Source organism: Pundamilia nyererei, unplaced genomic scaffold, assembly GCF_000239375.1.
Source record: "Pundamilia nyererei isolate P.nyererei 1_Seehausen unplaced genomic scaffold, PunNye1.0 scaffold00344, whole genome shotgun sequence".
Taxonomy (NCBI): Eukaryota; Metazoa; Chordata; class Actinopteri; order Cichliformes; family Cichlidae; genus Pundamilia; species Pundamilia nyererei.
This window is the reverse complement of record NW_005187745.1, coordinates 66,678-81,824: the sequence shown is the minus strand read 5'-3', so window position 1 is coordinate 81,824 and position 15,147 is coordinate 66,678. Positions and strand designations below refer to the sequence as shown.

General features: G+C 42.2%; 2 protein-coding genes across 2 annotated transcripts in view; both read left to right on the top strand.

Annotated features, from left to right (window-relative positions):
- sepsecs (Sep (O-phosphoserine) tRNA:Sec (selenocysteine) tRNA synthase) overlaps window positions 1–4,766 on the top strand; it is a 12,186-nt gene extending 7,420 nt beyond the window's left edge. Inside the window, exons 9-12 of the mRNA XM_005752077.1 lie at window positions 321–412; window positions 2,177–2,270; window positions 2,399–2,489; window positions 4,216–4,766. Coding sequence (XP_005752134.1) covers window positions 321–412; window positions 2,177–2,270; window positions 2,399–2,489; window positions 4,216–4,444 — 506 coding nt within the window. The 3' untranslated portion in view covers window positions 4,445–4,766. The remainder of the gene's footprint in view (window positions 1–320; window positions 413–2,176; window positions 2,271–2,398; window positions 2,490–4,215) is intronic.
- Window positions 4,767–8,094: 3,328 nt separating this feature from the next.
- Window positions 8,095–14,839, top strand: LOC102215047 (leucine-rich repeat LGI family member 2-like). The gene is made up of 8 exons (XM_005752076.1): window positions 8,095–8,511; window positions 8,755–8,826; window positions 9,615–9,686; window positions 11,518–11,589; window positions 11,670–11,741; window positions 11,843–12,012; window positions 12,169–12,333; window positions 12,639–14,839. The coding sequence occupies exons 1-8, from the start codon at window positions 8,249–8,251 to the stop codon at window positions 13,454–13,456; spliced, it is 1,704 nt and encodes a 567-aa protein (XP_005752133.1). The 5' UTR covers window positions 8,095–8,248; the 3' UTR covers window positions 13,457–14,839.
- The last annotated feature ends 308 nt before the right edge of the window (window positions 14,840–15,147 follow it).

Genomic DNA, 15,147 nt, shown 5'->3' with positions numbered 1-15,147 from the left:
GATGTGTGAAGCACAAGCCAGCTAACTCATTCACCAATGTGCCAGCAGCTGTTCTGGGGCATTTTAGACACATCTCACTCTAATTTTCTTTCAAGAGTCTTTTGAAATGTTTTCCTTCCTACCTCTTGTTGTGTACTGCGTGAAGAAACTCTGTTGTTGTGTGCAAACAGAAATCTAGTGTGTTTAGAAATGTTATGTTTAAATCCTGTCAGGGGGCTAATAATTTTATCCTCATCAGTATAAGTCAAATTGGATTGTTGTTAAACATTAATAACAAGCTTCTAGTTCAGTTTGACAGCAGCTTCCGGCTTCTCTTCCAGGGAGAGCATCAGCCTCACCTTCCCTCGACGTCCTCATTACCCTTCTCACGCTGGGAGTCTGTGGCTATAAGAAATACTTGTCAGAAAGAAAGGTGAGAGTGGTGCACACGTCACCTTTTTATACGGCTAAAAATAGTTCCTCACTTAGTTAAACGTGGCTGTTATGTCTGCTGGATGTTTCCAACATGTATGATGAGAACATTCGGGGACTGCAGGAGTATCAGGTGTATATTGTAGTCGGTCTGAATATGTCTCTGTGCCGTGTCAGCGTCTTTCCTACTAAAAATGGCAATAACTTATATAAGTTGTATTGAGTTGCAGTTGGCTATATGCTACAGTTTTCTGTGTGTGTGTCCTTTTTTGCTTCACCTGCGTTCTCACTGATGATAGAGACTGTGGACTTGTGTGTAGTGAGCTCTGTGAAGGAAGGAGTCCACTATGGAAAGATAAAATTGATTCTTTGAGAGTTTGAGAAAACCTCCCCTGGTGGCTTCCTGCTTTAAAGCAGAGTTGCTCACAATGCAGCATCCTCCTCTTTAGATGATCGGCACTGCAGCATTCTACTGCTGCTGCGCCGTAAATGTGCTGCAACTGAGAGAATCTGTTTGTCCTCACACTCAGAGCACAGAAACTCGAAAAGGAGTAACACTTCAAGGTAGAATTTTTTTTAGAAATTACCCCGGATTCATATACAGAAATTACACGTGGCTTAAAGATCTCATATTTAAAAATGATGCCATATAATATTAAAAGTGGGATATCGGTGTACAACCTAATCCGTAGCTGAAATGTATACCTAGGAGATTCCTGTGGCTTCTTGCCTGACCCGATACACCATCAGAGCTTATTGATTCCTCTCGGTCCACTTTATGCATAATTAATGTACAGAACCATTTTTTCCCCATAGAGTCTGCAGAACGTCTCTCCCAGAATCACGAGCTTTTAATAATTCAAGCGTTTCATCTGTTTAGGTTCATTTACTGCCTCGTGTGTACCACCGGTTTAGATAATGTCTGCATAATGAAAAGAAGAAACGGGTGATGCGCGTGCTTTTGTTTTAGTCGGGGCGGCCTTTGACTCGTCACAAACACAAACTTATTGTCCTGCACTCTCACCACCACTTACGCTGTTCTCCTCCTGCAGCATAATAAAGTCATCCTTTGTTATTAGAGGACAATGGACACTTAGAGACACTTGACATCATTGAAATGCTGTTTGTGTTTGACTCTTGACAGGGAAAATCTTTTCCCTCTTGATGCTTTCAAACAAGGACCGTATGAGTCAGCAGAGTGTGCCCTCGCTCACACACACAGACGCAGTGAAAAGAGCTTCTTTGGGGAATCTGGAGCTGGTAGCTAGCAACAAACGCACTGTGTTTAGTTGTCGTGTAGCTTCCCTGTTTGAACGTTTGTGTCCTGAACATCATCGTTCTATTTCAGTCTTCCACACGCTGCTCTGAGACTCTCGGTGCTTAATCAGCGTATTTGAAGCATGTGAATGTCAAAAACTGTGTTTAAGAGCCTGCAGTCCTCTTCTTTTACTCTCCTGGCCTCTCTAATTGATCCCAGAGGTGGATGTGTTAAGAACAAGCTGGACAGGAAATGAACATAGTGCTTGTACTGAAGCTTAGACTGAAACAGACACACATACAGGGTCAGGCAAATAGGGAAGAGTTTGGTCATGCATCCACCTGCTTTGTTGGAAGATTTGCTTGATTAGCAATAAAACCAAGGCTGCTGCTGCTGTTAAAATAAGGCTGTGTCTGTATGCAAAAAGGAGTATTGTAGTGCTATTTATAGATCTTGTGTGTTGTTCTGTGTCTTCATCCTTCTTGTGTGTATCGGCATGGTGTGCAGGAGATTTATTCGTTCCTGGCTGAGCAGCTGAAGAGTCTGGCTTCTGCACACGGGGAGAGGTTGCTTCACACCCCGCACAACCCCATTTCTCTGGGTAAGCTCAAAGTGCTGGTTGCGTATCAATTGATCCTTACTCTGCTTTTCTGATTTGACATAAGTCTTTCTGGCTTTGCGTTTGGTCTCAGATGTTTACTGACTTCACTATGCGCCTCTCTCTTCCAGCCATGTCTCTAGATGGTCTCCAGGCCAACAGCGACAAGGCGGTGACTCAGCTAGGATCCATGTTGTTCACCCGACAAGTGTCAGGAGCCAGGTAAGGCCATGTTTATGATGTGGCCTGGAAATGGACATGGAGGGGGGAGAGAGAATAACAGGATAGGGGAGTGTGTGTGCGCGTGTGTTTGAGTGGGTTTAGAAAGATGTTGCATTTTGCTCGGCAAAATCAGCAATCAGGCAGATGGATCTGCTGAATACTGAGCAGCGGAAACTACTTTAGAAAATTAAGACAGCCCTTCCTATCACAGCCGCATCCTAAATAAAACAGGATGTTTCCATTAGATGTTGAAGGATGTGGTCTCCTCTGGGGCAGCGGGCACCAGCTCTGAAAGCAGCAGCATTAGTGAGGAGGATTTGTCAGTTTTTAACTGTTTCGTTCTCACTCTGTCACATGAATCGATGGATCTGCATAAATACACAATGTCAAATTAGGAGCATGGCCCCCACCACCCCCGCACATTTCATTTTGTGTTTTTTCTCTTTATATTTTTCAATCGTGCATGAGAGCTAATCTAAATATTTTATATATCCAGAATAAAAGATTTATTTGGGTCATTCTGTCACGATTGTTTATAGTGTTGTTTGGAATTTAATGCTCCCAGTTGGATTTTTCCAAGGTCCTAGTGTGAAGTGCAGTCAAATGTTTTAGCCTTGTACGTCCTGAGCATGTTGTGTTTTTATAAAAGAAAAGCAATGTTTAAGATTTGAGTTTCGTGAACAGTTTGCAGCTGTGGACGTGGCATTAAATGAAATGCTCTCAGAGCCAAACATGAATGGGAGGCACCCGGCTTTGGATTTTCACATCAGTAGTGAGGTTTTCTCTTCTCCAGCTGAAGAGATTAATAGAGATCTTCATCTGATTCTAGTGCATTCTGCTGCCATTGTGCTGCGTGCACAGTCCTTATAGCTGGGCAGTAATTGATTTCACATTAAAGTGAGTCTAAACTCTGCTGACAGTGGTGAAACCTTGCCAGAATTTATGGCCACGATTATTATTTACAGTATTGCAGTTGAAACCAGGTGAAGTCCCCGCACATCCTGGTCCAGCACATTTCAAAGGTGCTCTGTTGGATTGAGATCTGGGGACTCTGAGCTCAGCTCATTTTCATGTTCAAGAACTCAGTTTGAGATTATTTGAGCTTCATGACGTGTTGTAAGCAGCCCTCAGAAGATGGGTCCTGCACACTGTGATCCTAAAGGGATTCACGTGGTCAGCAACAATACTTATTGTAAGCTAAAGTTTTTCAACAATGCTTATTTGGTACTAAGCGGCCCAAAGTATGCCAAGAAACCACCACCAGCTGCCTGAACAAAGCAGGATGGATCATGTTGTTTATGACAAATTCTGACCCTACCATCTGAATGTTGGGTGTATGGTTGTGTGGGAAGATTCCAGCAGATCAGCAGTTTCTGAAATACTCAGACCAGCCCATCTGGCACCGGCAAACACGTCACATTCAAAGTATCTTAAATCACCTTTCTTCCCAGTTCTGATGCAGAGTTTGAACTTCACCAGGCCTTCTTCCTAAATTCTCTGAGTTTCTGCCATGTGACTGGCTGATTAGATATTTGCTTTAAGAAGCACTTGAACAGGTGTACCTAATTAAGTGGCCCATGAGTGTACATTGCAGTGTTGGTTTTATTTGTGAGACATGTTGATCTGCGGTAAATATTGCATAAAATAAAGAGGTTATTTTTGTTGTTTTTTACATTATTGTTAAAATCCCATTGCTCTGTGTTACTATGTTCACTCGTGTTTCCAGGGTGATACCACTGGGCAAGGAGCAGACCGTAAGCGGACACACGTTTCGCGGGTTTATGTCCCACTCGGAGTCGTACCCCTGTCCTTACCTCAACGCTGCCTCCGCTGTGGGTATCACTCGAGAAGATGTGACGGTCTGCATCAAAAGGCTCGACAAATGCCTGAAAACTCTGAAGAAAGAGGGCGGTGCGGTGTCGTCGTCGGACCAAGAGGTCTCTATAGGAGAGTGACTGAACTGAGGCTGAACATTTCAACAGGAAGACTTTGACCTTGCGCTGCCTTCATGCAGTTCTTTCTGATTTGGACTGTGTGTTTGCGTTATGAGTCATTACTTCTGGCAGTGAAACACTGTCCAGGTGGTCATAAACCAAAATAATGCAAGCACGTGTCACTGATTAATTCCCTCATCAAGTGATAATAGGACAAAAACGTGCATACACATGCTGCTTAGGAGCATCTGGTCATAGACCAAATGTATGCAAAGACTGTTGTTGACTGTGTATGTTTAACTTTCATTTAAAGCTAATTACACATCCAGCCTTTACAAAAGGACCTCTCATGTGTCTCTTCTTTCTTTCACTTTGAAAACGATCTCTTTTTCTCGTACACTTCCCCCCCTCATCGTTACATAAAATAGTGCATCTTTGTAATGTCATATGTTTTACCATGCCTTCTCCAGTGTACGGTAACGTGATGCCAGCGGTACTGAGCCATTAACTCTGTCTGAACCCTTTTTATTCAATAAGCTCATTTATTTTTAGGCTCTGCAACAGATCACACAGAGCAGATAATCAATGATGTACATCAAGCACAGATCACTCACGTGTCCAGCAAAACAAATACTCACTGTTAGTCTCGGTAAGAGCCCGTAATGTTCGCAGCATTAAAAGGACAGTTCATTGTGAAATCGAATTAACACGTTTGTCCCTCTGGCCTGCAGTGTTTTATCTGTGTGGAGTTTTCCTCCTACTAAACTGTAGCCATCAAACAAACCTCTCTGCAGAAGAAAGCAGAGATATGAGGCTTTAACTCACCCAAAATCAGGCAGCTCACACCAAAAGAAATTAAGCTGGAAGAATGACGAATGATGAATTGTCCATTTAAAAATTTAAGAGATCTGTAATTAGATTTTAATTGCGTGTTTTGCTGTTATGGAGCAATGGGCAAATTGTAATTACACTGAGAGCTTCACCAGGGACTTGATCTTTAATCACATCGGGCTTCACTGTATTCGCGGAGTTCAGCAGTTTTCTTGAGTCTTGTGTGTTAATCCCTTTGCTTTGTAATCACAATCATTGGGAAGCACAGCAGGTAGTGGCCTCAGGCACAAACATTCACTCCTGCTAACTCCCGTCTAATCCATATTTCAACACTGCATTGTCCAAGTCCCTCCTGCGCCCTCCCCTCCATTCTCCATACACTATCAAGAAATACTGCGCTGTGAAGAGTCCGGGGCAAGCCTCCGCAGCAGCAGCAGTGCTGGGCCCAGGTGTGCTTGTGTCCACAAATGTACACAGTCAGCAGCTGTATGAGTATTTTTGTTTTTCCAGCTGCTACACGTTTCCTGACCTGCATTGCTAAATGCTAAAAGCAGCAGCAGAGCGAATCCAGCCGGCAGCCTTTGAAAGCGGGCTGGGCTCTGATAGATATGACTGCTGTATCAGCACACTTTCACTGTTCCAAGCTGTACTGAGCCGTTAACAAAACAGTGGAAAAACACCGCATGCTGGTACAATGCAGCACTCTGAAGAGCAGACGTGGCTTTCACAGATGATTTTTTTAAATGAACGCAGAAAAAATGTATCTCTTCATCAGCTTTAGTCTGAATTAATAAGTGATCAGGTGTGGGTGGATTTTGAAGTGCATTTGCTGTGCACTGATATAATATTGTCGTTTTTGTTTTATATTTTTGGACTCTGGATCTCGGGTGACTTATAGGGGAATTAATAGTTTCCTTAGTGTGTAAATCAGGTAAGGATTTCAGTGAGAGAGAACCTTGCATAAATCATTGCTCCCCCCCTCCGTGCTACCAAAGAAGTAATCGAAGTGAAAGTGGTTTCAAATTTCCAAAGCCACTTACTGCTTTTAAACCCAAAATACTATATACCGTCATCGCTCCTCACCAAAACAGACAACCTTTAAATATACTACTCCTGAGTCTGCGCTGCGCACACTCAATCATAAGTCTTAAGTACCCCAGGGATGTTGCTGCATGACAAATGGCTCTTCTCTTTCGGTTGTCTGCTGCTGCCAGGAAGAGTGCAGTGATGATGGAGCGCCAGAGTGGCACAAAAAAAGGGCCGCAGATATGCAGACTGGTCCCAGAAGGGCAGCGATAGTAGATAAACAGGCGGAATATAGTTCAGGGAAAAATTTCCTTAATTGTCTGAATCTGGCTGTTTACTGAAAGTTTTGATCACTCTTGAGGTGCATGATGTTTGAGTGTTTTCTTACATATCTTACTGCATTTCAGTGCAAACCTGGTCTTTCAGTGGGCTTTTTTGAACCCTCCACTTCCATTTGAATCATTCCATACTGGGTTTCCTAATGTGGGAATTAAGGGTCCACTTCTGGTTCAGGTCTAACCTTCAGAAAGATGATAGGCACTCTTTGATATGATGCAGAACTGAATCTGAGTCACGCAGCCTTAAAGCTGCTTCACAGTTGGTATGAGGTTCTTTTCCTCAGCATCTTTCTTTGGTCGGCACCAAATGGCAGTTAAAAGACTTGTAAACGAAAGAAACAAGGAATCTACTTTAACTATGGTGAGTGACATCAGTACTGCATGGGTGAAGAAATGGTGCACGCAGTGTTTGTAAATGCAACCCCCCAAACCATTGAGGGACCAAAACCCAAAAAAGTGTGTCAGGGAGGAGAGCCACCCAGCGACTGAGCTCTTGGTAGTGTCACTGATTGGAAACGAGCAACAGCACCTCCTCAGTGCCCACAGGTCAGACACAACAGGCCGAAAAGGAAAGAGGGTGGAATGAGTGGCCACAAAAAGCCCTCACCTGTGTCTGCATGTTCAGTGGAACACAGTGGATTTGCTCGAGTGTTTACGCTGGACTGCTGCTCTTCTTGCTTCACACTGGTGTTTGTGGGGTTCACGGGGACTTCTGTTGTACTGAATCAGTCACTAAGACAGGTTCTTACGTGAAAACTGGCAACAAAATTTCTAGCTGATCTGTGTTATTTAACATGTATGTGTCAAAAAAGCACATTTTAGAACATTTGTGTATATATACCATCCTTTCTGAAATTGGACAGGCCAAGATTTGATTTTGTGAAGCAGTGAGTGCAGATAAGTATGGTGCATGTACTCCTTCAAACATGCAGATCAGCAGCCATCCTTATCTGCATTTACTGCTTAACAAGATCAAATGTTTGGCCTGTCCAGATATTTTAAAAAGCCGCTGTTTACTTGGGATTTGCTCAGTGTTTCCTTTACAGCCTGTGCAGGATGGCTGCAGGGCGCTGGAGGAGGCGCTGTCCTTGGTGCTGCAATTATGCGCCTCTGACCTTCTATATGAAGGAAGCATCTACAGCTTACGGTATGCCGACATTATATAACATCCTACGTGTGAGTCAAATGGTTTGACTTCGTGTTATTCAGACTGAGCAGCCAGCTGTGTTTAAATACTGCCAGAAATAACACAAAGAACATTCAAATTACCTGTAAACTGGCAACAAAATGCACTTGGGCATAAACATGACGCTCGAAATTAATTTCTGAAATCTATAATTAGCGTGCTTGTTTGGAGATAATAATACACCACAGCTCCATAAACTACACCTATCTTCAAAAAAATAAAAAGGCAAGCGACGCTGACCACATATGAAACGTTGGGGCAAAAACAGATCAGCTCAGAAGAGACGTGGTGGTCACAAGCTGACTAATAACGTCTAATCAATTCCCGCGTGTGGCTGTTTAACCAACAGTTACCAGACTGGCGCGCTGACTTAATAAATATTTAAAGTGGACGGAGGGGAGCCGCAGCTGATTTGCTGATGTCAGGGAGCCAGTGCAGCATTTCATGGTGCAGGGTGGAAACGCGCGCTGCCATCTGCCTCGATCCGTGCTCTCTGCAACCCTCACACATGAAAGCCCGACAGGAAAGATGCCGCCAGCTCTCAACATTTGGGCATTGTTCCTCGTGTCGCTGTGCTGCCTGTGTCAGCCGGGTCATTTAAAAAAGCCTTTCCGATGCCCTTCAACATGCAGCTGCTCCAAGGAGTCCATCATCTGCGTCGGGTCCTCCTATATCCCAAGAATGACCCCCAACGAAATCACTTCTTTGTGAGTAGATGGCCTGGACTGTATAGATGTATGTTTTAAATGGAACAGTACGTTTTCCGCAGTGCATACATGCAATATATGCTCGAGCCACAGCCTCAAGTATGATTCTATAGCTGTGCGCATTTTATAACACCCTATAAAATAAGAGCTGATCGCAAAAAGCAATGCAGTGTTTTTTCTCCCTGTTTCCTCGCCGATCACTTTTCAGCATTTTACTTTCTCCTGCTTGCTCCTTGTTTTTAGGAGTATCGTGAATGGGACTTTCAGCGAGGTCAAAGAGGCGATGTTTTCCCACATACCATCTCTCCAGCTATTGTAAGGATACTTTGCCAGCCTTTGATACTTCTAAAATGATTTGATTGGTTGACATTTTTAAGTAAAGGTTCTTATCAGGCAGATTTCAAATTAGTTACTTTTAGTACATAAAGCATCAGTTTCAAATGTTGGGCATTAAAATGGCAGATGCATCATTATGTGAGGCCAATAATGGAGTCACGACGGTCATTATACATAAAGCATTGGTTATAGCAGCACGAATCAAATGAAGCATTTATGCTTCTGTAGCACATGGGGTATTGCTTTAGTGGAGATAAAGTAATGATTTATAAAGTCTGTTTGGTGCATGGTTGAGCTTTTTAGTAGCCGGGGTTTTTCAAATGGTGCACACCTGGAAATAAATAATGGAAACCCAAATCTGAGCTTTTAGTGCTGCCCAGTACCTACAGTGTGCTCAACCATCAGTCTGCTTTGTTACAACACAAGTGACAGCTGTGATGTCAGCCTAAACAAAGGCGTGGCACTAGCCAAAGTCATCATACACAATAATTCTCAGCTGAATACTTTATTTGGTAAGATGTGGGGTGTTTTTTTTTTTCAGTAAAACATTGAATTCAAATGACAAGAGGCCATAAAATATGATAATATAATAACTAATTTAACTCATTTTTGTTTGGACATTGCTTTAATAATTGTGCTTACAGCATTCGGCTCTGCTTTTGGAAGCTGAAATATTTTAATCTGTTCTATGTTTTAGAGAAAAGCCTGAAGCGTTGCATTTCTGCAGTTGGCTGCACTGTAATTGATTGTATGCTTATTTTTTGCAGGCTTCTGAATTCCAATTCCCTGACAACTGTAAGAGATGATGCATTCTCAGGGCTACCACATCTGGAGTACCTGTGAGTTTCTTTGTTTGTTTGTTTTTTAATGAAAGTAGTTTAAAGAAAATAACTGAATATTCAGTTCTCTACATCAGTTTGGTGAAAATAGACTTGCGAGGTTGTTTTAATGGGAATGAGGCTTTTCTGTTGGATGCTGGCATTTTTCCAGCGGGGTAGGCAGTTGTTGGTTACACGCCCTCTAGTGGTTCCAGTACCACTAGAAAACAATCTTTGTTTCTTTTTTCATTCATCACACCAAAGTACACCAGCTTCTTTACTGGGTACACCCCCCCTCCCCAAAGATGCTCTATTGGACTGAGACCTCGTGATTGTGGAGGCCATTTCAGAACTGTGAACTTATTGTCACGTTCAAGAAACCAGTTTGCGATCATTTGAGTTTTGTGACATGGCGAATTAGCCTACTGGAAGCAGCCTTCAGAAGATGGTACACTGTAGTCAAAAAGGGATGCGCATGGTCAGCAACAATACTCAGGTAGGCTGTGATGTTTAGATGATGTGGCCCAAAGTGTGCCAAGAAAATATCCTGAACCGTTAACATAAGGCAGGATGGAACCATGTTTTCATCTGCTTACACATTCTGATCTTAGTATCCAAATGTTAAAGCAGAAGGTGAGACTTATCAGACCAGGCATCGTTTTTCCAGTCTTCTGCTGTCCATTTTTGGTGAGCCCCTGTCATTGTAGCCTCAGTTTCCCGTTCCTCTCAGCTGACAGAGCGGCACTAGGTGGGGTCTTCTGCAGTTGTCCGCTTCAAGGTTCAGCAACTTGTGTGTTCAGAGATGGTCTTCCGCACACATCGGTTTAACCTGTTGTTATTAGAGTTTCTATTACCTTCCTATCAACATTAAGCAGTCTAGCCCTTCTCTGACCTTTGGCAGCAAAAAGGCATTTCTACCCAGAGAACCCCTGCTCATCCCAGCAGATCAGCAGTTTCTGAAATACTCCACAACCATGCCACATTCAAATCCCCTTTCTTCCCCATTTTGATGCTCAGTTTGATTTTCGGAAAGTCGCCTTGACCATGTCTATGTGCATAAATGCATTGAGTAGCTGCCATATGATAGTGGAACAAGTGTACCTAAAACGTGACTGGTGAGTCTATATGCACATATTCTAAAGTCTTGCAAATAACAAAATAAACAAAGCCTTTCACTGAACCATTGCCCCAGAATAAATACATGTGACTGTAGCATCAAGTCATTGCTATTTAACAGAAACATCAAATACAAGGGTAGCTATGATCACAATCAGCTCTTACACAACTTTTACAAACATTATGGTTTAAATTGACTCTGGAAAGCTCACCAGATTCAGCACAATGTCAGAAATATTCTTTCTGAAACTGAGATAGCAAGAATATAGAAAGTGCGCTCAACATCCCCCCAACAGGCCTCCAGTTATATATGACTATGTAAATAACATGGATATTGTCTTGTTTGTTTTCAAATTGTTTGATTATTGTAAAAAAAGAAAATATGTAGATTATATAAAGTGTGTGTAGCTGCTTTTTTGAACCTTCTTTTAATTGGTAGCTGTAGCTAGGGAGGCAGAGCAGCTCCAGTCTGCATGCCAAATATTCTTGGGCAAGATACTCAAGTTCCTCTCGGTTGTATCCATCAGTGTCAGTGTTTGATAGAAAACACATCAGTAGAAAAAGCACAGAAAAAAGTCCTGGTCTGAATTAGACAGGTTTCAAGGATTTCGAGTGCTCAGGTAGAATAGAAAAGTGCTGTACAAGAACCAGTCCACTTACCATTTGGTTTACTAGCTGGCAAAATGTTGAAATTGATCAAAAATATACTTTTCTTTTTCTTCTTGTTGATCCACAGATTCATTGAGAGTAACAAACTAGAGACTACATCAAAATATGCCTTCAGAGGACTCAGGGACCTGACTCACTTGTATGTTCCAGTGACTGAAAATACAACCGATGCATGATTTAATGATGTCTCTTTTCATAATCAACTGCATTTGTTTCCAGGTCTTTGGCAAACAATAACATTAAAGCCTTGCCCAGGGACCTCTTCATTGACCTTGACTCCCTTATAGAGCTGTGAGTTTGTACATAGTAATAGGTAAATAGCGTACTGTGTAATTCTTGCAGTCTGTCTTTCTCCCTGTTCAGCCGTGAAATACAATATTCTCTTTCTGCAGGGACCTGCGAGGCAATGCCTTTGAATGTGACTGCAGAGCCAAGTGGCTTATGACGTGGTTAAAGAACACCAATGCCACAGTGTCAGATGTTGTGTGTGCTGGACCAGAGGACATGAAGGGCAAGCGCCTCAATGATATGACCAGCCTGCAGAATGAGTGTGTCTCCACAGGTGAGAAACACCTGAGCCAGCTGCCCTTCTCTCATGTCCAGCTGAGATCAGGATGAGAGGACTCAGCAGAGTCATTCTAAGAAGTGTAGAGGGCATTCATTTAACGTGGCTTTGTTGGTTTGTGTAAAATACATTTCCCAATGTGCTTTTCCACAGATTTCATCCTTCATCAGTCTGTTGCCTCAGAATCGTTGTCTGTTGACACATTCAGCTATAAGAATGATGTCTACGTGGCCATTTCTGCTCCCAGCACAGAGAGCTGTATGATTTTTCAGTGGGACCACATAGAAATGAACTTCAGGACTTATGATAACATCACAGGTAAAGTTTGATTTCGCCTTCTGCAGGAAATGTGTCCTAACTTACGACATAACTGGAAACCCCTCTTGATCCTGCAGCGCAACCTTCTAACCGTTTAAGTCCTTGCAGGCTGTGTCGACCCAACGTGTAGTTACATCTCTCAGGAGGTGCATGTCAGGTTACGTGGAAGGTTAGGTGAAGGGTTAAAGGGCGTTTCCAGTGACACTGTAAGTTAGGAAGTCTAAATCACACATTAGGCTAACAAACACTCCCAGAATGCTTCCAGTTTCATTCTCACGCGATTCATGTGTTTCTCTGCCCTTTAGGTCAGTCCATTGTGGGGTGCAAATCTGTCATCATCGAAAATGAGGTGTTTGTTATTGTGGCTCAGCTGTTTGGTGGTTCCCACATTTACAAGTTTGATGACGACCAAAGCAGGTTCAATAAGTTCCAGGATATCGAGGTGTCCAAGATCTCTAAGCCCAATGATATTGAGGCCTTCCAGATTGGCTCTGATTGGTTCTTTGTGATTGCTGACAGCTCAAAAGCCGGCCTCTCCACCCTCTACAAGTGGAATGATAATGGCTTTTATTCGTACCAGTCACTGCACGAGTGGTACCGCGACACGGATGTAGAGTTTCTCGACTTGGATGGGAAAGCTCACCTTATTCTAGCGAGCCGCTCACAGGTTCCAGTGATCTACCAGTGGAGCCGGAGCAACCAGAAGTTCATCCTGCAGGGTGAGATCCCCAACATGGAGGATGTAGTGGTTGTGAAACACTTCCGGATCAAGGAGGAGCTCTACCTGGCTATGACGCGGTATATCGGTGATTCCAAAGTTCTGCGTTGGGGCACCAAACAGTTTGCTGAGATCCAAGCTTTGCCCTCTCGAGGCTCCATGATTCTCCAGCCGTTCTCTTTCAAGGAACGTTACTATCTGGCTCTGGGAAGCGACTACACCTTCTCACAGATCTACCTGTGGGATGAGGACAACAAAATCTTTGACCGCTTTAAGGAGGTGTACATCCAGGCCCCACGCTCTTTCACCGTGGTATCTACCGACCGCAGGGACTTTATTTTTTCCTCGAGTTTCAAGGGAAACACGCAGATCTTTGAGCACATCATCATCGACCTGAGCTTGTGAGGGGCTGTGCCTTATTGTCCCTTCTGAAATCAAATGTCTTCCACTTGAAAGACAAATTCAAGAAGGAAACAAAAGAGAAAGAACCTTATAAACTGTTAAATATCCACACCTTCATAGTTTTCACTCACAAAGTAGAGCGGGGTCAAGATGTAACGTGACTATTTCTGAATGGCCTTGCACTCATGGATCCTCAGACTTTCTGAAGTACTACCCTTTCATAACTACTACTATTCTCTTAAAAATACCACTGAAGTTTATGACGGGTTAAAAAAAGAGACATTTAATTGAATCTATTTGGATTTCTCTTTTTTTTTTGTTTAATATCTTTCTCTCAGTAGTTTTATGCAGCTAAAAATACATCAGGACCTGAATGAACGTAACAAATTTATTCTGATTTGTGGTGACTGATGATGGATTGATTGATTTTTGCCACCTACCTGTATCCTCATACCCTGTGGTAACGTACAGTACCTTGCCTTATCAACACTGGGGTCTTTTGTTTGATGGTTACACAGCGCCTCCTTCTGGCCGTGATGAAGTACCACACCCCGCTGCTCTTTCCATTACAGGGAATGTCTAGAAAGCACAAACCTTTAATTAACTTAGCTGAGATCATAGAGTGTAGCTGTTTGTTGGAAGGTGTCTTTGTAGATGCTGTAGATTATAATGCATACAGTAGGAAGCAGTGGTTTGTTGTTACAGTTAGTAAAATATCCAGGACATGACCTTATACAAATTCATTAACGGAGAATCAGAATCAGAATCGTGTTTATTGGCCAAGTATATGTGCAGACACATACAGGGAAACACAACAGAGAATTGCCATTTAGATACAGCTTCTAGATCTGCTGTAATATAAGTACAGAGAAACTTTATCAGTATTGCAAAGGAGCTGTGTTTAGATGATGTCAGGGAAAATAAATCTCCTGATATGTTTAAAAAAACAGTTTTGCCCAATTAACAATTTTTTTTTTTTACTAACATCTGAAGTCAGAAGAATCAGAGGCCAAATTTGTATGACCACAAGGAAGGAAAATAAATGTACATGTAAATATATCTTCAAGCTTTCAAATTTTTATTCTGCTTTTGGAAATGCTGAATGTTGACAAGCTCCAAAATGTACATAAACCAAGGATTGTAATGTCACCACCTGTTTGAATGGACCTTTGCACTTACAAAACTCAAATGTTACTGCAGCCTGCAAGAGCATGACATTCAAAAAAAGGGTGTTTGCCAAATTCTTTTTAGATAAACTTAACAAAGACTAAAAGTGCTTCTAGGTTAATAATATGCAAGCGTTACAATTCTTTTGTATGATTTTGTTTAAGCCTAATGAATGTTCCTCTTAAAAATATGATGTAATGTCAAAATAAATCTGTGAAAACATGACTTCTGAATGTGTTTTGTGTTGACTGATAATCAGGATTATGGTTATAATTCGAGTTTTTTTGTGTCACTGTAGTGATTAATCCCTGACACTGATCATTAAAAATAAAACTTCCCTTCTTTCCCTAAAAAAAACCCAAAACAGACATTATGATTGTAAAGTTGCACAAAGAAAGAAGAAACGTTCAGTACTGTCTGGTGTTTGAATGGTCACAGATCCAAAAGTGTAAAACCTGATAATGTGCAGTCCGTATGCAATCTGACCAGCACTAAAATCTCACCATTATATTCTGCCGTTCACATGT